The 22,570-nt window shown below is 36.8% G+C and overlaps 1 protein-coding gene across 3 annotated transcripts in view; it reads right to left on the bottom strand.

Annotated features, from left to right (window-relative positions):
* LINGO2 (leucine rich repeat and Ig domain containing 2) overlaps window positions 1–22,570 on the bottom strand; it is a 473,266-nt gene that overhangs the window by 100,720 nt on the left and 349,976 nt on the right. The window contains exon 7 of one of the 3 annotated variants that reach the window (XM_063179673.1): window positions 5,475–5,561. The exons of the other annotated variants lie outside the window; for them this stretch is intronic. Within the exon in view, the coding sequence (XP_063035743.1) occupies window positions 5,475–5,519 (45 nt within the window). The 5' untranslated portion in view covers window positions 5,520–5,561. The remainder of the gene's footprint in view (window positions 1–5,474; window positions 5,562–22,570) is intronic. 3 annotated transcript variants of the gene reach the window in all.

The raw sequence follows: 22,570 nt of genomic DNA, 5'->3' as shown, positions 1-22,570 counted from the left end.
CATTTCTATTACATACGCTTCTCACAAACACTGTCAGTACTGTTTAAGTTTTCATTGTAGACAAATCTCAGATGTGCTAACTAAACTAAGACTTTTCTTCTCTGATAAATGAGCTCACTGCTGGCTATCCTATATATATATATCACATTATTCTCTGCTAGGAAGAAATGGATCAGCAGAAGTAGTTATTTTCTACTTGAGTTCTTAAAGTGGTGAAACAGAAATCTTCAGTATATTTTATTGTTTTTGGATTTTTATTTTATATATTGATAAGAAAAATCAATTCTGACATTTGGAGAACTTCACAGGAAGTTATAGCCATCATTAAAAACACTACCCTGAATAGTCCTTAGCAGAAAATGATTCAGATTTCTGAGACTGGAATTTTGACAAACAAGCAAAAATGGCTCACTGACAAATAGTTTTAGACAGTGAATTTAATGAGGAGTTTTTAATTAAGTAGACTCTAAGGTTTATAGAACAAGGATGATACTGCTTAGGTTCATTTTTTATTCAATGGGGACTCAAACTAAATAATATTAATGCTATATATATTTTCAAAGGAAGTTTATCATGGCATTTCATAAAAGCATGATTTCAACGTAGATTTCATCTCCTTTTATTTTTTTCTCTTTGAGTGATTTTTCAAAGACTGGACAAAACCATGCAGTTCCTGGAATGAACTGGCATTCTGTGTGGGGTCTTTCTATGATGGACTGCCTGACTGGACCTCTACTATTGCTTAAAAATATGAACACTTAAGCTTTGACTTTAGCACATAACTCTGGGTTATGTTCCAATAGATTCAAAGTATTTTCTTATTTTATAATGCCCTTGTGCTAGTACTTGTAATTTCCTTTATTATTTATTACTGCATTTTATTAAAATACTAAATCTGTACGTGAATAGTTTGATGATACACTATTATTTCATTTAAATTTGACACAGTGTGGTGGGAAACACAAAAAAGCTATGTAGTTCTAAGTGCACTCCACTATCTGAATATCAGTGCTGTGAAAACTAAAACATAAGCAGTGAAGAGCCAGGTGTTTAATCTCAAAGATAGGAGAAGCACCAAAGTGAGGTTTGGAAGTTTACTTGTTTAAGTTAGTTATTGAGTTAGCAAAGGAATGGGTTTTATGTGACCATTGGGAGGTCATCCATCTTGTGACTTACTCAGCTTGGAAAATGTTTCTAATCTTACTGAATGATCAGTGAATAAATACCTTGGTCATGCCACTTTTACAGCCAGTGATCAACTACTGATGCAGGATAAAGAGAAAACTGAGGCAAGCCAATGAAAATGATAAATCAACAAGAATCATCAAGAAGTCTGGAAACCAGGATTTATCAAGGATGACCAAAAGAGCAACAAAAACCAAGATGTTGCTTTGTACCCAAAGCTTGTCTTTTCATGTACTTCATCTCTCTACATCTAGTCTATATGTCTCTTCAGGAAGACACCAAATTTGTCTCATTAAGGGACATATATTCTGAAGCAATGTCTTAGCATTTGAAGTATTTTATTTAATCTGCAGCAGTCGGCAAATAAACTAATAAAATTTAAGTTATTTAGTATCAAAGAAAACTGGTGGTTATGTAGCTGATTTGGGTTTGAATTATTGTGTTCAGGTGGGCTTTTCAACTTGCCTTTGTAGTTTTTATAAGTATTCTGTAAAGAAAAAATAATTACGTCTCTTACAAGTACTGAATAATGATTTGGTCTAGAGAAGCACGCTGCAAACAAACAATTTTGCTTCAAGTCTTTCATCAGACTTCTCAAAGAAACAAAGTCTGCAAAATATGGGAGAGAGGAAATTTGGAAGATAATGTTGATATTGGCAAAGATTTCCACCTCACACATCATTTTTGATGTCAAAATTATTTTAAAACATAACAAAAGATAATAATTAATGTATTTTATTTTATGAAATCTCTGTATACTTATCTAGTCAAAACACTGGTGTAACTTCATGAAGCATAACTAGGAGCTAACATACAAAATTTGTACTTAACCAGTAAAAAGCAAATAAAGGAACTGATTATTTCTAGAATATGAGAACAACTTAGGTGATGAAAGCCTTCTCACTAGATGTTATGACTGATCATAGGTTTGCCCTGCTCTAAGCAAGACTCAAAAGAGTTATTGAAAAGTAATCCACTATGAGTTGTTAAAATATAAGGAATATCTCCAACTCATAGTCTTCCTAAAGCAGCTTTTTAGAGGCTGGGCAAATATATCAGGGAAGCATTGTATATAGTTGTTTAGAATCTATGCTATTCTTGAAAAATTATTTTGTCTTATCACTAGGAATGGAATGCTGGGACAGGGGGATCTTCAATTTGACTTTGTATATCTGTTCTTATAGTTTCACATTTGCTTCATTTTTCTGGCCTTTTCTGCATTGAAATTCCATTCTTCCTTTATCAGTTTCTTCACAGGATTAACCTGGTGATCAGGTCGTATGCCACTGCTGTTGTCCTTTATTTGATATGAAAACTACAGGATGCACAAAAGTTTGTTCGTATGATGTAGAGACATTGCCTGTTCTGGATGATGTGTTGTGTGGCGGAATCTGACTCCTACTCTGTCACATGGAAGTCATCTCATTGTTGCCATGAATTTGACAAGGTAATCACACCTTGTCACTGGAGTGCAACAATAACTGCTATTACTTGCTATGTCCTTGACTAGCATTTCAAGGCTGATCTCAAGAAATTATTTTTTCTTGCAAATTATATAAATGTATTGCAGGTGCTGTTTTATTTCTTGAGATGGTGTACATAATTCACTGTATTATGTACAGTGAATTTTGGCTCCATCAAACAAGTCATTACAAATCCTTAGAAAAGTTTGAAATAATGCAATCTACCTGCACATGCAGACCTACATGCAGAATTCTCAAAAAATTTTCCTTTTTATCTGCCAGTCCAAATATCTACACATATAGCTGTCTATGTGTTTTGATTTATACTTCTTCAAATCTTTTCTATTGAATGATGGCTAATACTAGCTTTGCCTCATCCTGCATCAAGCAGTAAGCATACAACGGAAAATTATATGAAATTTCCTCATCACTATTAAAGATATTTTCCCACAGAAGAAAGGAGTTTCCACTTGCTCCTCCAACACTTCTTCCACAAAACACAGGCACAGATACTTACTTGTAAAAGATTGCATTCATACATCATAGTTGCATTTTCAAGTTTTAGATTTTTTATCATCTCTCTTGGCTAAAGAGTTTGATTCTAAATTTTTGGTCAAATCCATGATTTAGTTCTCATGTTTTGTTTTGATTCTCCTATGAATGTAATAAAAATCAAAACAAGGAAACTGATCTTGAATTGATGGGGAAGTTGCCAAGCACGTAAGCTAGTCATAAGAAACATAATATAAAATAACTGTCCCTTTCAAATTTTCAAACAGTGAAACTCCACATTAATGGATAAAAGAAATAATTGCTTTAAGAGCAGCTACTCAGAAAGGATTTTTAACAACCTATGGATATGTCAATAATTCTCCACTGCTTTAGAATAAATTTTCTCTTGGAAAATGGCTATATTTAAAGAAAATATTTGTTTTTCAGGTTTTTTTTATGCAATAGGCATCAAATGAAAAGAAAGTGAAGGGCAGACTTTGAAGACTGATGAACTTGATAGGAGTCCAAAAATTATTTCAATATCTATGTGGCAAAAGTTATTGTAGGTTCCATTTAAACAAGTCACTGTCTAATATTCTATTTCTGATATGTAAATCATTTGACTACCATCCAAAGAAGAACAATGTTACCCTGCATTGACCTGATTTATTATACAGTGGAAAGAGGAACACAATTTTTCCATCTCTAAAAGTATTTTCCACATGGAATGCTTCATACCTGAATTTATTTCAATAAATAATTAGAATATGTTGAACTTATATAGTTTTGAATTTCCACATATCTTCTTTGTATGGAGCATTTAACCTTCTCAGAAAGAGGCAACTTTGGTTTGATGTATAAATTACGCAAATGAGACACAGCTGTGAATAACAGACCTGAAAGTGGATGGGTGATCAGTAAAATTATTTTGTCATGTGCACTGAAAAGTCTGCTTAGGATTGTGGCTTAGGAACAGTCAGTAAAACCTGTTGCCTATGCTGGATTCACCATAATGGCATGCTGATGTTCTAAGGGGCTGGAAAGGTGTCCAGGTAATCTAGGAGGTTTTTTTTACATCACAGGGAACCAAATGTTGAGACTTATCTTTCAGAGAAGACTTTGCTCACTGATGTATTGACCCACCTTGTACCTGTCAATTTATGTGCCAAGAGGCTCTAATCCTCCTCTCATTAGCCTACTAAAAACATTCAGTAATCAATTACTATAGAAATATTGAAATAATTTAAGTTCCTGTCTAAGAGAATGTCAGGTGCACATTTCTGTACAGCACACAAGTTGGCTACATGGTTTTAGGAGCTTGTGTCCCACAAGCTGGGATGTGTAATTTCTGGATGTAAGTCAAGCCCAGATGATGACCAACTTCAGAACATGTAAATCTATCTTGTACTTCTGAGAAGGTAAAAAGGCACAAGATAAAATATCTATGTGAAATAAAAATATCTACATGAAAAAATGCTACTGTTTTGCATCCAGTGTGCTCTCTGTAGGTCCAGAGATAAATCACAATCAAGTGTGTTATTCCCATGAGGTAATTCATAAAATAGGGAGTGCTAGCTTGTCATTACTGAGGTCTTAGAAAGGTATAAAATGGTTTTCCCTTCCCATAAGAGCCTGCCTTTTCCCCATGCCACCAGCAATATACTCAGTATGATGCCATGTCAATCCCAGAAGTGAATTATTTATTTTCTGCAATATATTTACTAACTGGTTTCAGGTTTTTATAGTTTTTAGCTAGTTCTCACAAGACAGACTACAAGTGAAGATGTAGGGATTAAAAAAAAAATCAAAAAGCATTTTCTCTACTTTGAGAGCTGGATGGGAAGAGAAATAAAAGGAAACCTGAATGCATATGCATAAAACTAGACCATTATGAAATCAGCTAAAGCAATTGTTCTGTCTTCTGTGTGAATAATTGTTCTAAAAAATTTGTTAAAACTTCAGGGTTGTAAATTTTTTTTTATCCCTTTCACACTCTTGAAAATATAAAGTACAAAATAAAAGAGAAATTCAATGAACAGAGAGAAAACACAGTGAAAACTCTTTATCCAGATTGCCATTTAATGCCTTGCTCACTTCTCTTATTATAGAAAATTCATATCTCATTTAAAACCTGTTGTCACTGCAGCCGTTCCAATACTTGTGCTCTTTTTTCTCTCCTTTCCACGTGTGCCATATTTCCTCCCACAGGCCTGAAGATTTCAAGTCGTGTATCTCACCCTACCTGAACAGGTGTTGTGCCCAGGAGTCCACAAGGCTCAGACATCAGCCTTTGCCTCCATGGAAAACTGATCTAGGACTGCTCCCTCTACTCACCATTGACTTCAACAAAATCTGCAGAAATTCCAATCTTTGATTCATCTACTCTGCTGTATTTGATCCAAACTTGTCAGCTCCAGGTTCCTGGAGGAACAAGAATGAGAAAAAGCAACCAATTCTGTAGGATTCTTTCCTTAGGCACATACAATACAAGGGAGAGTGATGACAGCATGTACAACACTGGATCAAAAAAGCAGCATTTCATGAAATATCTAAATGTGTTTAGGCACTTCTTAAATGTCTATTAATGCAAAATACAGAGACAGAGCAATGTACAGACTGAATAGGTTGAACGATTTCCCCCAAAATTACCTACTAAATGAGATTCTATGACATTTTTGTGACAAACTCTAAATCATTACATAGAAAAAGCAGAGCAGAATTCTATTACAGTCCTCTAGTACTGGCCATCAGAACCACCTCACACTTCCCCTCTTGATGGGGGCCACTAAGAATCTATTAAAATCTGACTATTAATTTACTCAGATAGAATGAGATTTTTATACATATGTGGTGATCTGAGGTTAACTGTAAACACAGGAAGGTCCCTGATCCACAGACCCATCATGGACCTGTTGTCTTCTGTCAACAGCAGGATTTGTAATATAGGATCATTCAAATAGTCTTAAAACATATTCTTAAGATATATTTAATGCTGATGGACCATCTATTTGGCAAGAACTGCTCCATAATGGGAATAGATTGGTCTATTCCAGTAAAACATGATTTCTCCTCTCTCTTTTTAGTATAAAAGAAGATTAATTATTACAATATTTATCCTATTTCTTCAAAATTAGGCATCAGCATGTGCTGACATGCTTAGTTATTGATGCCACATTATAGAAAATATTGCTGTTGTGGGGGTACAGACTTTAGAGCTTTTGAAAGTAGATAAGTAAATTTTCATTTTCACCTTATTAGGTCAGTGTAACATTGTCATTATAAACTTCTGAAGATCTCAAAAGAGAATGAAGAGTTTCAACATTGCAAGGAGGAAAACTACAATCTTCCAAAAGCAGCTAAGCAAGCTTCATTTGACTTCAAGAGGATGTTTTAATGAAGAGCAATAAATATTTCTTCCCAAAATTAGTTTGAAATTATATGAGACTGACACAGAAAATTTCATCCCAACTGAATAAAATTCAAACCCCAGCCCAGTGTGCTCTCAGACTGCTCTATAGAGATAACTGCATCATAGAAAGGCAACTGAAGGTAGCACTTTTTAAAGCATCTTGTTGTCATGCTGACAATATCAGCAAGTTTTCATGCTTGACCTCACCCCAATCTAATGATAGTCTGACAATCTGCTACACAATACTCTTGTGGCAACCTCTGTATCTTCCTCATTGTTTAAATGCCCTGTAGAGTGGATTTCTCCAGGGAAAGTACAACGTGGGAAAGAGAGGGGAGAAAATAATTTGCTACCTATACATACTGTTCTAGCTGTAATTAGTAAGATGTGAGAATGTTCCGCTTCGTATCCACAAGAGATGTTTTCACTATGAAATGAAATTGAACCAATAAGCCATAACTGTTAAACAATTTCCAGGAAATAAAAAGACGTGTTAATAATATATCTAAGCATATTTTGGACTTACTGATTTCTTAATATACCTAAAGGTACTACTAAAGAGAATGAATTCTTCAGTTGAGGGCTGAAATACTTTACAAGGAGATAAATCTTATTCCTAGTTTTTCCAAGTTTAATTTTGAAGGAATCGTTATTACTTCTGTCTTCCAAAGTTTAAACTTAGAACTCAGTAAATGAAAACTTTTCTCAAATTATGTAGCAAAACTCCTCCACAAGATTTCATATGATTCTTGGCATTGCTTACACAGCATCTCAGACTTTCGAGAGCAATGTGACTTCTTATCAACTTTGTTTAAAATACAGGTTTAATTGTCCACTTTGAAATAAGAGATGCACCAAAATTACAGTGTTTTATTTCTGTGGCCTCTGTTATGTTTCTTTGGGAAGAGTAATCCAAATCCGATCTTTGGAAGGAGGGAAGATTTCCTGGAACTGCTTTGGAATGGGACTGAAACTTCAGAGAGCAGCAAAAAGAATTCTAGCTGGGAAAATACATCTTATTCAAAGAGAGAAAAACTAAATTAAGGGATAAAAACATAAGCCTCCAACAGATTGAAAGAATAGTTTCTAGGGACAAACTGCATTACAATTTGGATAGTCATGTGTTAACAAAAAACAAGAATCCACCTTGGCAAATACATAGCAAGTAGGGGAAAAGCTAATATATATGTATGTATTGCATAAACCTTTTCTGTTCAAACCAGTACATTTAAGCATTCTTTGTCAAAAACTACCTAATACTTACCCTACTGACATAGTAAGGAAACAGGCTTTTCTTTAATTTAAAAGTCTCTCCTTCTTTAGAGTGTTTGGCACCCGGAAGTCTCAGCAGTTCTTTGCCAAATTCTACACAACTTGCATTGTCTGACACAATATTTTTCCTTTTTATTATTTTTCTGAGGAAATTAATTTCCAACACAAAATACGTTAAATTTTGGTTAGAAGAAACTATGACCAAACCTGGCCACCCTCAAACTCCTTTTTAAGTTAATGGTCTCTTCTGTGAGTGGAAAAATATAGGGGGGCCATAAAGAGAAGCATAGAGACATATGTAATGCTTAGTACACTAGAAAAATTGAATTTATTTAGATCATGAAAAGATTTGCATAACATTGGTCTATCTTGTACTTCAGATTTGAGTTTTTAAAATTATGTCATCTTCCCTCATGATTCTGCGATTCCTTATAACTGGCTTCAAATAATTGAAAACATCCTTTCTTTTTCTACCACCTTCCTCCTGACCCATAGGTAAGAATATTTAAATTGGTGAGTTATTCTTGCACAGTTATAAGACATTTCCTCACAATATCTGATCTATGAACAGAACAAGAAAATGAGAATGTGACTATCTTAGACTCCAAGAATTAAACCTTTGAACTGTGGGAAAATTTGTCTTCTCTGTTGCCTAGACTAGGTTATTTCAAACTATTTACGAGAGAGAAAGAATACAAAAAAATCCATAGCCCAGCAATAAGAATCGTATGAAAATTGCAACTTTCCAGTTCTCCTACAACTCTGAACTACCAAAAGAGCTTGTAATATTTTAAAAAGAAACAGTATTATATTTCTCTTAGGGGCCTGTCTTCCCTTATTTTTAAAGATTATCCCTTCCCTAGTCCCTAACAAACTAGTTCCTTCATGATTTAGAGATATTCAGCATATACATTGTATAGATAATAAGAAAATTTATATTTGCTTAGTTTGCTGATGAAACTCTTCCTTTTCTTCACCCTTAGAAGAAGAGGAATAAATATCATCTTACTGTCTCTAATAGACTGTCAGAAATTGGAATTGAAACAAATGGGCTCTCCAGGACTCTAAAATGCTGAGCCAGGAGTTCAGACTGCTGGAGTAGCAGTGGGAGACTACCAGTATCTTCTGCAGAAGAGCTGAAATTCTCTTTTATTCTTTTTAATGGAAATACACTAGAAATATGTTTTATCTTTTAATCTCTGGAAAACATGGGATTAACTCTTTTCTCTCCCTCAGTGCACATCCTTGGGAAAGCCTGCTGTTGACTTTCTCAAAGTATGGAGTAAAACGTCCATTGAAAACAAATCAAAATGTTGTAGAAAAAGATTAAATACCCAAAAAATGCACTATCTCAGTTTATTTATTAATTAGAATAATGCAGTTATATTTCTATTCCCTTTGTTTTTAATTTGAACTTTATTCTTGACAAATAACTTTGATTTAACCCTCCCCCCCATAATTTTTCTATGCTAAAAAAAAATCTGCAGTCCTTACTTTTGTATGAAGCAAAATTAAAACATTGTCCCCATATATCTAAACTGGGTATCTATGGTCTCTGTTTCTGGTGTGACTTACTTTTCTGTTTTTCCCATATGTTTGAAATGCAAGTGTGCCTCTGATCTCTCGCTAGTGTTACAGTGTTAAACTGTCACTAAAAATCACATTTTCCATTGATAAAATTGGCAGAGACGGGTAATCAAGCCCCTGGCATTACTTTCAGGTACCAAATTGAGTTTGTCTGCACAGCAACTCAAAAGCTTTTGGGTTAGGATGTGCAATGAGCAGATTCACTATAGAAATCACTGAAGGAGAATAAATCTGAAATATCATCAGGTTTTTTACCATAATAATTTCTCAAGGACAGATTATTCTTAAGTTTTAAAATGAAAATCCAATTTGAATGCTAGGTGGGAGCTGTGCAGAAGGAAAAGTGCAAAGCAGATGTACCAACATTTTTCTGCAGCAGATAAAGTGCAGAACTGACACACAGATTTTTTATATATGCTTAGGTCACTAAGAAAAGAGAAGTGAATAAGAGAAGTAAAGAAAAGCTGATGGACTGTGACATTTCTTCTGTTTATGTGTCTACTTCACTGACACTTGACAGTTATTAAAGTTGTTCTCATGTATGAGGGAGTCATTTCCAATTGCCTGTACCTGTAAAAGCTTTCAAGAGAAATACAATGCATCACTTCAAGAGTTCCGCAGTTTTAAATTTTTCCTATTTAGACCTCTACTTTATACAAATTTGCCAGGCAGAGGGAGAGCACAAGGATTGACTTGTTCTGACATTCTCTATTGCGGCCTCTCTCCTGACTTTTTCTTATGCCCCAGATGCTATATCTTTACATAATGACAGTGAAAAACAAGCACAACATGGCTTTCACATTTCAAACTAGGTGACGTACTTCATTTCCCTTTGAAAGCACGTGCCTCATTTGACAACTTTTTTTTTTGTCAATGCAAAGACAAAGATGCCTGTTCAAAGGCAGTTGGTAGATGACACAGAAATAAAGGATGATGGCTGAGCTAAATGAGAAAATTACAGATATAATTTTGAAAAATATGGAAACCCAACACATACAATGCAGATGATACTTCAGGAAATTGCTTCATATTGAACAAAATTTATTCAAGAAAGATGCCTACCAACCCATCCTTTCACAAGGGTATAGGTATTAAGGTTTGGCTCCAAGTGAAAGTTATAGCATTTAGATGCCATAACGTACTTTCTGTAAAAGGGAAAAAATACAGCTGATGCTTCTCCTAGGTTGGATTAGTCCCACAGTCTTTAAAGACTTAATAAATGCAGCTGCAGTTTCCATAATTCTGAATTGCATAGGCTTAGCCTGAAAGCTAAAGTGTTTGTGACTGCCTGTGCTTCCTACTAGTCTGGAAAATGAATGTTACAAACTCTACATGTATATATTTTTTCCTACCCTATAAAAAACCCAATCCAGTGTGACTTTAGTAGCAAGAATATTAAACAGAAATCAAATGCCCTGAAAACCCAAATCCTCTACCATCTCTCTTTTCTAGCAGCAGTGACTGCTCCACTAAGGCTACCATATTGTGCTCATCTATTTTGAAACAGCCCTGTTAGAGAGTCAAGAATCAAATAAGTGTCTGGGCTGCAAAGTGTTAAAATCAGATTTTAACAGGCCTGGGCCTGATTCCTGTCAGCACAATGAAGTGTTCCTATGAGTCTGTTAATTTGTTGGCACCTTTAGTAAGCTTTCTGTGTAGAGAACAGAATGTAGAAATGTACTCTGAAATCCATATCGACAAATCTGTTAATTAAATGTCAATCATAAGACCTGTTCAGCTATACTCTGCTTGCAAGACTATCAATGTTTCTAGTGTTGAGAGCTGAAATAAAAGCACATCAAGGAACAATAAAACCCACACAATATCACTATCCTTACATTTTCCATACAGAATCTAATTTTCATAAGGAATTTAACTTCCTATTTTCCAGGAACTGAAACCGGTGGGAGATTTTCCTGAACAAGCCTACGGAAGAAGAATGACACTATTCTTGGTGAACTCATTAATCTTTCTCTCTATCAGTATTTAGTCATGGCAGCAAGTGTATAAGATATGGGGTTTTAAATGAATCGAGTAGCTGATGTTCAGGAATGGGTAACTGAAAAAATAAGGGCATTTAAGTGACAGATGTGCCTGCGCTTGAATATCCATAGAAAAGATTCATATCACAGTGTATTTTAAAGGTTATCAAGAGCTGTAGGACAACAAAACTATAATGTAGTGCTTTTAAATGCATTTGTGCTGCAAAGGAGATGTGATTGGTAAATATGTCAGAACAACCGCTTATTCTAGGATGTCACCCTGGGAGACAATTTGGGGTCATGGAAGAAAGGAAAAAAGATTAAATCTAAATCAAGTTTTCGATTTATGGAATTGAAGTTAATGTAAGAAAATTAGCATAACTAAATTTAGCAGTAAAGAGAAAAAAATCAAAATCAGTGCTTGTAAATAAAGGCAAACTATATAAGTTTACCTCACATAGCAGTGTGAGTTCATATAGTGGAACAAATACAGGCAAGGTATGTTGTAGTCAAGGATTAAAATCTAGCTATAAAACAAAGGCAATAGAAAACTTTTGAAATAACATGTCAAGCATACTTCACAACAAATTACAAGATCTCATTATAACTACTGCTACAATCCATTGAAGTATAACATAAAACAGTAGCATGAGGTATTCAGGAAATCCAGTTACTTAAAGGAAACTATCCTTGAATCAAAACAATTAAAGTGAAAGAGTGAAAAAAAAGTCTTAAGTTGTGAATGGGTCTCAACTGTTATGTCCCCTTTGTTTCCAGGAAGATATAACAAATGCAACTGTCATATCACCTTAGAATTTTGGGTTCTTTCACAGGTACTGCATTTAAAAATTATGCTTAAAAACTTGAAATCCTATACAGCTCTACAGTGTAGACCCAAAAGGAGCTCAACCAAAACCAGAGTCAGACACATATACACCAACACTTCTGTAAATTTAGCAAAAAAGAAACAAAATCTGGGTTTTATATTGTGATCATCACCATGATCTTTATACCGGACAGCGGATACACAGAAGTTCAGTTTCTGCTTGAAAAGTAGGCATAGATTTTGTCTTGATTCACTTCCCCTACAGAAAAGACAGCTGAATCATTTTTTAAATGATAAAAACTTCCACATACCTCTCAATTGTTTCCACTGCTATAGTTCACTTTTCAAGACTTTCACCCAAATACTGCAAATTTCTGCAAAACTACCTAGTTATCCAAAATAGTTTTGGGAGAACATAATTCTTTCTCTTGCAGAAAATAGGAGCAATATTATTCCATAACCTGTATCTCACTGAATAACCTGTGTCTTACTGCAGAGTTTTGTAACCAGAAAATAGGAAAATTCAATCATATAAAGTTATTACACAGTAATAACTGTGGTGACAAGTACATAGAAATACAGTGAGTATGGAGTGAGTATGTCGATATGTTCTTCACCTTTGCTATGTAAAAAGGATTTACAAGAACATTGAAAAATCTAGGAACACTTAAATATGTCTAACATGAACTACACTTGGAAAAACTCCTAGAGAGCATTCAGAATGTTCATGTGCATCTGAGAGAACTTCATTCATATTACACTTATAAAAGAATACACCTGAATAACAATCATTATCTTGATGGATGGTCTATGGATAAAGGCAAAGAACTGAATATTAGTGGGAAAACTAATTAATTATGCTAATGGTTGGAACTTCCCCAAGATTTTGTATGTAAGTCAGTAACAAATGGGTCTCCCTTCTGCCACAAATGTTACTTTATTTCATTAAAGGGAAAATTCTGTTTGGTTTATTTCATTAAAGGGAAAACGTTTTAATTTTCTGGGGTTGGTCTGGCTGTCTGCTCTTCAGAGATCCTTGCAATGCCTGAGTGCAAGAAAAAGGCAAAAATTACTGCAATAGAAAAGTTTCTGGCTCCCCCTCAGTATACGATCCAGCACTTACTGCCATAAGAAGTCCTGTACATACTACAGCAAATACATGGTTCAGAAGGCATCATACATAGCAGAATGTACAGGTTGAACACAAGGATATCAACATCATTTCAGAATTATTTATTATGTCCTTAGTAGTTAAAATAAAAATCTAAAGTTTATTTCTGACAGTTAATTAATAACGTATTTAATTCATAGGCTATGTTTATGAACAGCCTTTAATTCTGAATCCTACTATATATTTTTGTAGCTTTAACTCAAGGTATTTAAAAAGTGATTAAGGAGCTTAGAAATAAAATCTTATTTCTCAATTTAGGTAAGTTTATACTTGAAAGGGAAAAACCCACCCAATACCTTGCTAAGTAACTTAGCCTAGATGCCTGTAATTTACTGGTTCACACAAGCCTATTCTAGGATTTAGTAAATTTTTTTTTCCATCTTATTTTCTCCCCTCCTCATCCTACTGAGGAGGGGACTGATGGAGTGTCTTAGCGGGCACCTTTATCCAGCCACAGTGTAGTTTATATTCCCTTCTCTATGTATCTGCTTGGTAACATTCACTGTCTAAGCTCATATAGCTCAACTCTTAGAATGGACAAAAAAAGGGGTAACCAGCAAAACAAACTGGCCACTGGAGAGGCTGGAAGTCATGTGTTCAATGACAGCATACACTTTGCTACACAGACTCGTAGAATTACCTAGGCTGGAAAATACCTTTAGGTCACTCAATACACCCATCCAGCCAGCACTGCCACGGTAACCCCTAAACCACATCACTAATGACTGATCCAGATGCCTCAAGCATCCTTAGGGATAGGGAGTCCACTATTTCCCAGGGAAATCTATTCCAATTTCTTGATCACCTCAACAGATGATCATATTATACAAATTGTATATTGGTCCAATATACAAATTGTATATGGGAAAAAATTATTTTCGAATATACAATTTGAATCTTCCCTGTTACGGCCAATGGCTTATAGCCATTTCCTCTTGTCCTGGCCCTGCAGGCTCAGCAGAAAAGAATGAACCCCTCAATACACCCTCCTTTCAGGAGCTGTGGAGGGTGATTGTGTCACCCCTGAGCCCCTTCTTCTGGAAATTAAACAACCCCAGCTCCCGCAGCCATTTCTCATAAGATACATTTTCTGGGCCTTTCATGAGCCTTGTTGCCTCTCACTGCTGTATTGGATTTGTATGGCCTGGTTTTGGTGGGGATGAGGGGCCTGAGGGGGCATAGAGGAGTTTTCTGTGAGAAGCTGCTGGAAGTTCCTGCCATGTCTAGCAGAGACAATCCCTGATGGCTCTGAAGATGAACATGCTGCTGGCCAAGACTGGGTCAGTTAAAGATGATGGTAAAGCCTCTGTGAAAACATATTTAGGAAGAAATCAAAGGATGTGGGTGACACTGGCCAGGGGTTTATTTACAGACATGAAAGAGACAGGGCTGCTGGGAAAGCGCCTCGAGCTATTAATGTTTTCAGCATCAGTCTCATTACATGATTATGATAATGGGAAGATGCTAGCAGCTCACAGGGAGCAGGCCAAAAACCTTAATGCTACAACATACTTGATAAGCCTCTTGACCAATCACACAAAGCAAAAGCATATTGACAGTAGTTCTATCCAATCACCATAAGCACACGGACCATTGGTTAAAACAAGGCTTGCTTATTTTGAATACAATACCTACTTGTAATCCTTAAAACACAACACACAGAGCTCCATTATTAAGCTTTAACCTTCCTAATATTTTGCTAGATAGACTTTTCTGTAGCTTAGAGAGCTATTCAGACAAGCATTAATACACAAGTTTATTGTTCTATTTGCCCTTGCAAATAGAGCAATTACTCTTGTGAGAGGAATGGCTATGTAGACACCAGGATCAGAGGAGAAGGATGGGTGTAGGTGCTCCAGGCACTGGAGCTGAGATTCCCCTGCAGGCCGTGGTGCAGACCATATTTTGCCCCTGCAGCCCACGGGGGTCCACGGGGGATGCAGAGATCCACCTGCCTCCTGTGGAGGAGCCCCATGCTAGAGCAGGTGGATAACTGGAGTAGACTGTGGTCCTGTGGGAGACCCATGGAGGGTGGGGCCCTGCCCCCAGGCTGCAGCAGTCTGTCCTTGATGGACTGCACCCCATGGAAGAGTGACCCACACTGCAGCAGTTTGAGGGGGACTGGTGCCCAAGGGAGGGATTCACGTGCAGCAGGTCACAGGGAGCTGTTTTTAATGAGATGGAGCTGCATCAGAGACATTTATGGAGAGCTGTCTCTCATGGGAGAGACCCCAGGGTGCAGCAGGATAATGACTCCTCTCCCTGAGCAGTGGGAGCAGCCTCAGGTGGTGAACTGACCATAACCCCTATTCCCTGTCTCCTTGCACCGCCAGGGTAAGAGGTACAGCTGGAAGGTGGGATGGGCAGGGTGGGTTTTTAAGAGCTCAGTTTATTCTCATTATCCTGCTCTTTATTAATTTTATTAATAAAAATTCACTCCACGTCTCTAAATTGAGCCTCTTTTACCCATGATAGTATCTGATGTGTGATCTCTTTCTGAGTCCTTAATTTCAACCCAGGAACCCTTTGTTAAATTTTCTCTCCTCTGTCCAGCTGCAGAAGGGAGTGAGTGAGCAGCTTTGGTGGGTACCTGGCATCTGGCCAGGGCCAGCCCATGACAACTTGACATGCTTCAGCACCTCAATGTCCTCTTTGAAGTGAAACCAAGTTTTCTAATGCAGAAAAATAGAAGTTGGAATGGACTGCTATCCACTTAGAACTCGCTTACTAGGAGAGATCCCTATCACTCTGAAATGAGTGCAAACACAGACTGAACCTACACACTTTAATGAATGTAGTTAAATAAATATAAATCACTCTTGAAATAAGTGGTGAATATGTGAATTAAATCTAAATAAAATTCAGGAAATCAACTAAAACATGTCTTTTCTCCAGTTGTATAGAAAATTTTTCAAAATTTCAGTTTAGGAGTTGTATGTGAAATTTGCTGAAAGCACTTTCAAAATCTCAAGTTAGATTAGAAATTATCTAGCAGGTTATATAAAACATAATATTTGCATAGATTCAAAACTCATCATGTAAATTGTTCCTATAACTGGGGAAATTAATTTTAAATTACAAATGCAATCCTAAACAAATCAAAAATGAGCAGTTATTAATTTTAAAACCCTAAATATTCAGCTCCTATCAACTCTTATCTCACTGGAAAATAATTTATTAAGCCTTTTAAGAAATTCTTTTTAGCTTTTATTTCTTGTGTTTAAAATACCCTGATTTACAAGTAGAAACTTAATTTTTTGTTCCCATTTTTCAAATTACCTATTGCAGTCAAAATCATTTTACTTTTTCTCTTCCTTTCAGAGATCATAGCTCACGAATAAATGATGGTTCAGTCACCCTGGAGACTAAATGCTGCTAATCCCCTTTTCTTTGAGTGATAAGTGAGGGAAGGTTCAATATGTCTCAACTTTGATTAGAATTTAAAAGAATTCTTATTTTGATGGAGACTGTCACAAGGTCTCTGATCCTCTGATGAATCTTGAGTTGTGTCAAGTAAGGTAGATCAAGTGATTATAAAACGAGATCAGTAGAAGAGCTTTAGAAATCAATGTGCTTTTGCGGAAGGCACTAGGTTGAGGGGAGATTGAAAGGCAAAGGTCTGTGGACTCTCAACTCTTCTGTTCATTATCTGGGTAAAGCAGGGGAGAAGAGTGGGTATTGCACATCCTCTTAAGTGTTCTAAGATGACTTGAAAAAGTCAAGACTTCTTCATTCCTAGTCAAGCTGATAACCTGCAGGACTTCCCGTTCTGTAAAATCTAGACATACTGAATGACTTCATTCAGGAACACAAAGGCATTCACAGATTGCACATCTTGATTTGCATTGCTCACCGCAGGTACAAACTCATCCTTCCACTTCCTATATCTGTTACCCAATAAAGCTGGGTCATGTTGCAGGGTACTTCTCCAGCCCCATGTTGAAGAAATGCTTTCACCAGCTTTGCACATATCCTGTGCTTGATATGACAAGGTCATCTTATGCCCTGCAAAAATCCTGTCTCAGTTTTAAACTGCTCTCCCGGTTTCTACACTTGTCAGAAAGCTGACAAGTTCAGCTTTCTATTAACACTTCCCTATCACAAAAGCTCAGTTTAGACAGTAGCCCAGCTGTCTGCCTCATGACCACAGCAGCTGGCTGTAAAAGCCTCCCACCTCTGTGCATGAAGCAACCAGGCTCAGTCTGACACAGCGATAAGGTGCTATCTTCCCAAAAGACTTGGTCAGCCTTTTCTGAGGACGTTTAAAACGTCACCTCAGTGTGCTCTGAGCTGACATCTCTCAGGACTGTCTATCCCTTGGACTCTTGTCTACGAAGCTAGAGCAGCTGTGTCTCTCCTAGCTCTGTCACTATCTTCTAGATTTGCCAGCTGAGATGCCTAGTTGATGCCAATCCAATCTCGTTATTAATCAGTACATTTCCCCCAGACTTGTTCTTTCCTTGTGGGACAAGATTTCTCAGAGTATTGCCCGCTGCCTGGCCCTGCCTCCACAAGTATGAGTGAACAAATTGCCAGAATTTGCTTTTGAGCCAAGTCACTGGCTATCATTAGGTTTAAAGACTAAATAAATGCTTGGATAGAAAACTGAGCAAATGCGGAAGGGAATGAGCAACAGTCCAGCAAAAAGGTGCAGGTATCTCTTGGAATTCTGAATTCCCAGCCTTTTTTAAAAATTTGAGCCTGATAAGAGACACATTAGTAGAGGTATTATGTCTGAAAAAAATACCTTGCTTCTGAACCTAGACACAGTTCTACTAGTACAATATACATGCAGGACAGAATTAAGCTTCAGGGAGAAATTTGCAAAATCAATTCTTCTTTCAATGTTAGTTAAATTGAGAGAATTGATTTCAGATATAAATCTTGGTAGGAATTCATTTGCTTATTTTTTCTTCTCAAAGAGTGTTATATATGGCTACCTAATTTCAGTCACAGTCGTGAATTACAGCATGGAGACGCAAAAGCATACTTGTTATCCAGCACACAAAATCAAGCTAATTTGAGGAGATATCCTTCAGCAGGAAGGTTAGATTTTGCAGCAACTGTCCAATTTAAGTTTGTCTCAAATGCTGGTGCTGAACTCTTAGAAATGCGTTCCCATCACTTTTACTTACTGAAGTCATCTGAAATTTTTTTATCTCCAATTTACAGAAGTTATTTACTTTTCATTATTATGAAGTGTCATGTGTATATATATATATTCTTATTTAGAAATAGTTTCTAAAAACTATTTCAAAATCCTAGAAAGGATTTCAATAATGTATAAAGATTTAAAATGTTTAAATAATAATTTAAATATTTCAGTTTAAATTATTATTTACATTCATCACAGTAGTAATGAAAAAACTACTGTTTACTGTCAAAAACCAAATTTGTCCTATTTGATAAATGGGCGGGCTAAGACATAAAAGCTCCAGGTATTTTGTTTTTCCTAATAAAGTACATACACTGGGTGATCAAATAATACGTTTTTTGAAAAAATTTTAAACAAAAATCAATGGAGATCATGACATCTTAATTAGCATTCTGGATTTGGTCTTCTGTCTATTTTTTTCAGCCTCCTATGAATTCATTGAGTATAATAGCCGTTCTCAATCTTCTAGGTGTATTGTGAAAGTGTTGCAAAAGTGAAGCATCCACACATAGATGTCATTTTGATACCATAATATGCTCTTTCCTTGATTTTTCCATATCACCATAAAGACTCTTTTCATTCAGGCCACATAGAACATAAGAAATAAAGTCAAAAAGAAAACTAAGAGGCATTAAAAGATCATACTGCCCAATCTTAAGACATTCCTCTGGTCATGAAGAAAACAGACATACTGTAAGAAAGGAACAGTCATATCTAGATATAATAAGAACAAAAAAGTTTTTATAAGCAGCTGCTGGATAAATATATGTGAAAAACATTGAGATCAGATATTCTGGTATCTGAAAAGTCATACAACAAAAAAAGGCAAAAAAGTTGGTGAAAATTTAAACACTTGAAGCCTTTAATACTCTGAGACTAAATCTGTGAAGTTAACCTTAATGATTTTTATTGCATATCAGCTGAATGTGGTGCATCAGAAGCCCAGAGGTTCAGTGAAACAGATATAAATAAGCTTAGAGGCTATTTAAATAACTTTTTTTCATCTTTCTTATTTCAGTTGTGTGACAGAGCAATAAATCACATTGAACTCTTTTCAAGCATGTGGCATTCAACACTTCACTGAGCTTTACAGCAGCTATTTCTTTAATTCCTTTAAAGCACCATTCATGACTTATGTGTTGTTGAATAAAAAACACTCCATGGGGTCAAAAAAAAGTCATTATTTCATCCTGTATAGATGTGATTCTGTATGAGACTAGAAATGCTCAGTGAACATCCCACAGCAAAATGATGGCTCATTTTGAAAATTCAGTTGCCTAATGGAATAACTTCTGAAAACAGGGAAGATGGTAAAAGAAATATTTATTTTTCACTTTCCAGTGATACATGTATAAGGAACCTCAAATTACCAGTGTAGCTGCACTTGTCTAGCTTATAAGAAAGAATTGACTGCTTGTGACTACCTTACAGAAAACATTATACAGTCTAATTGTCTTTTGGAAGATTGAGAATTTTGTCTTCATCTATATAAAGCTGCATATAGACTCATACATATATGCATACATGACAATATGTGTAACTTTTGCTACAGTTGTGTTTTTAGTCCATTTGAATTTTGATTGTGTATACTGAGACATTTGTAATGCTTCTCCTCTAATATAGCCAGATTTAATCAAGACCTCTGCATCTCAATCTTTTCTTAGAAGACAACTTTTCAATATGAGTGGAGAGGCCCACACACCTCCTTTTCCTCAAGCTCTTTACTGGATGTAAAACTATAGAGAATTGCCATCAAATTGGGCAAATGAACATCTTTCTATTCCACTGTAGCTATAAAGATCGAAAGAGATCAGGTTAAGCAAGCTACAGTCATTCATGCAAAGTAATAAAATTACTGTATTGCAGGAATGTACAAACAACTTTTTGTTACAGCTTTAGTATGAGGGATGCCACGTTTTGGAGTCCAGAAAGTTCAATGGCCTTTCAATTATGTCCTGTGAGAAGAAATTCTTTTATTAATCACTATTATGTCTCTTCTCCCTTGAGTTTCCCTTAACAACTTCTCTTGTTGTAAGATGCTGCAGCATGCAGCTTACAAACATAAAAGTAAAAATGTAACACAGAGGAAAAGACACAATACTTGTTTTGAAGTCTGACCTTTTGAGTTCTCAAAGTTACTGCTTCACAATAGTTATATTGAGGTGTGCTTACAATATTATATCCAATTATACATCATTATGTAACCTAGCAAAAAGCACAATAGGCTAACAGCAATACCTAAGCAAGAAGTAATTACTGTTCATTATTTTAAACACAATAAATTCCAGTAAAGAAAGATAGTTCAGAAAAGGTCATATAGCCTTTCGTAATGCAGAGGTCACTGCTTGTGCTCAGGCAATACAGTGACTCACAGCCATGCTGGCTGAAGTGTGTCCAAAGACACACGGACTAAACAGGAAAGCTTGCCCAGCCATGCCTAAGGATAAGTTAGATAGGAGCTGATAGCAAAAATTATTGTTAACAGCAAGTGGCCACAGCCAGTTTGACTTTGAGGGGAAAGTGCAGCTTGTGAAAGTCAATTTTCTTCCATGACAAGGTAGCCCAGCTAGACAAACAAGAGAAGCCAGTCGACATAAACCTTTCAGATTGCAGTTAAGCTTCTGATGCCATCTCTTACAGTAGCCTTCTGGAAAAATTAAATTGCTGCACAATCACCAGTGATGTTTAACAAAGACAATTGATGGATTCTGCATCTGTGTCAGGCAACCATTGTTGTGCATTCAAACAGTGGAACAAGACTGGAGAGCAGCTCTGTAGAAAGGGGCCTGAGGTTTCTGTCCAATGGGAAGCTGAACGTGAGCCAGCAGTGCCCTGGCAGCCAGGAGGGCCACCCGTGTGCTGGGGTGCATCAGGCACAGCATCACAGCCAGGCAAGGGAGGGGATTGTCCTGCTCTGCTCTGCTCTGCTCTGCTCTGGAGCAGCCTCACCTCGAGTGCTGGGGGCAGTTTTGGCTGCCAAAATGTAAGAAAGACATCGAGCTGTTAGAAAGTGTCCAAAGGGGGGCAACAAAGACAGTGAAGGGCCTTGAGGGGAAGAGTGAAGAGTATGAAGAGTGGCTGAGGTCATTTGGACTGTTCAGCCTGGAGAAGAGGAGGCTTGATTTCATCATGGTCTTCAACATCCTCCCAGGAGGAAACGGTGAGGCAGGTTTTATTCTCTTCTCTGTGGTGACCACTGGCAGAACTCATGGGAATGGTCTGAAGCTGTGCTGGGAAGTTTAGGCTGGATACTAGAAAAAGGTTCTTCACCCAGTGGGTGGTCAGGCACTGGAAGAGGATCCCCCAGGAAGTGGTCACAGCACAAGGGAACAGAGTTCAAGAAGCATTTGGACAATGCTCTCACAAAGTGTGGCACAGTGTGACTCTTGTATTTGTTCTATGCAGGGGTATGAGCTGGACTTGACTATCCCTGTGGGTCCCGTCCATCTCAGGATATTTTATGCTTCTATGATTTTATATTTCTATGAAGATCAGATGGACACAATCATCAATCTCAAATTCTTCTGTGTTAAATGGATGCTCCCATGACAACTCAGGGATCAAAACACTTTGCTGACTGTGGGCAAGAAATGTATGATCCCGCCATCTCCTTCCAGACATGATACTTCCATCTCCTCCTATGGTCAATTTCCAGTACTTGATGGCCCTGCTCTAGGTGGGATTTCCGGCTGTCTGGAATCTCTTCTTTTTCCCAGAAGAAAAAGCATCCCACTACTCCACCCCACCCCCACGCCCGCCCTGCCCCACCCCTTCTCTCCTGCGCCCAGTCAGGCCAGGACTAACAGCAGCCCTTAAGTCTTTGCTAATACTACTCCAAATAGACCCAGAACTATTTTTGTTAACACAGGCAGATCTTAACACCTTCCACAAGACTCAGTGTAAGCTTCAAGTGTAAGTATGGGATCTGCACACCACAACAGAGAGAAGTAGAGGAAAAGAAGAAGGAAAGGAAAGCAAGCAGGTTGAAACCCAACACCAGGGTTCTGCTTGTAATTATGCTTAAGGAA

This window comes from Melospiza melodia, chromosome Z, assembly GCF_035770615.1.
Source record: "Melospiza melodia melodia isolate bMelMel2 chromosome Z, bMelMel2.pri, whole genome shotgun sequence".
NCBI classification, from domain to species: Eukaryota; Metazoa; Chordata; class Aves; order Passeriformes; family Passerellidae; genus Melospiza; species Melospiza melodia.
The sequence above is the reverse complement of the archived record's forward strand: the minus strand, read 5'-3'. Positions and strand labels throughout refer to the sequence as shown.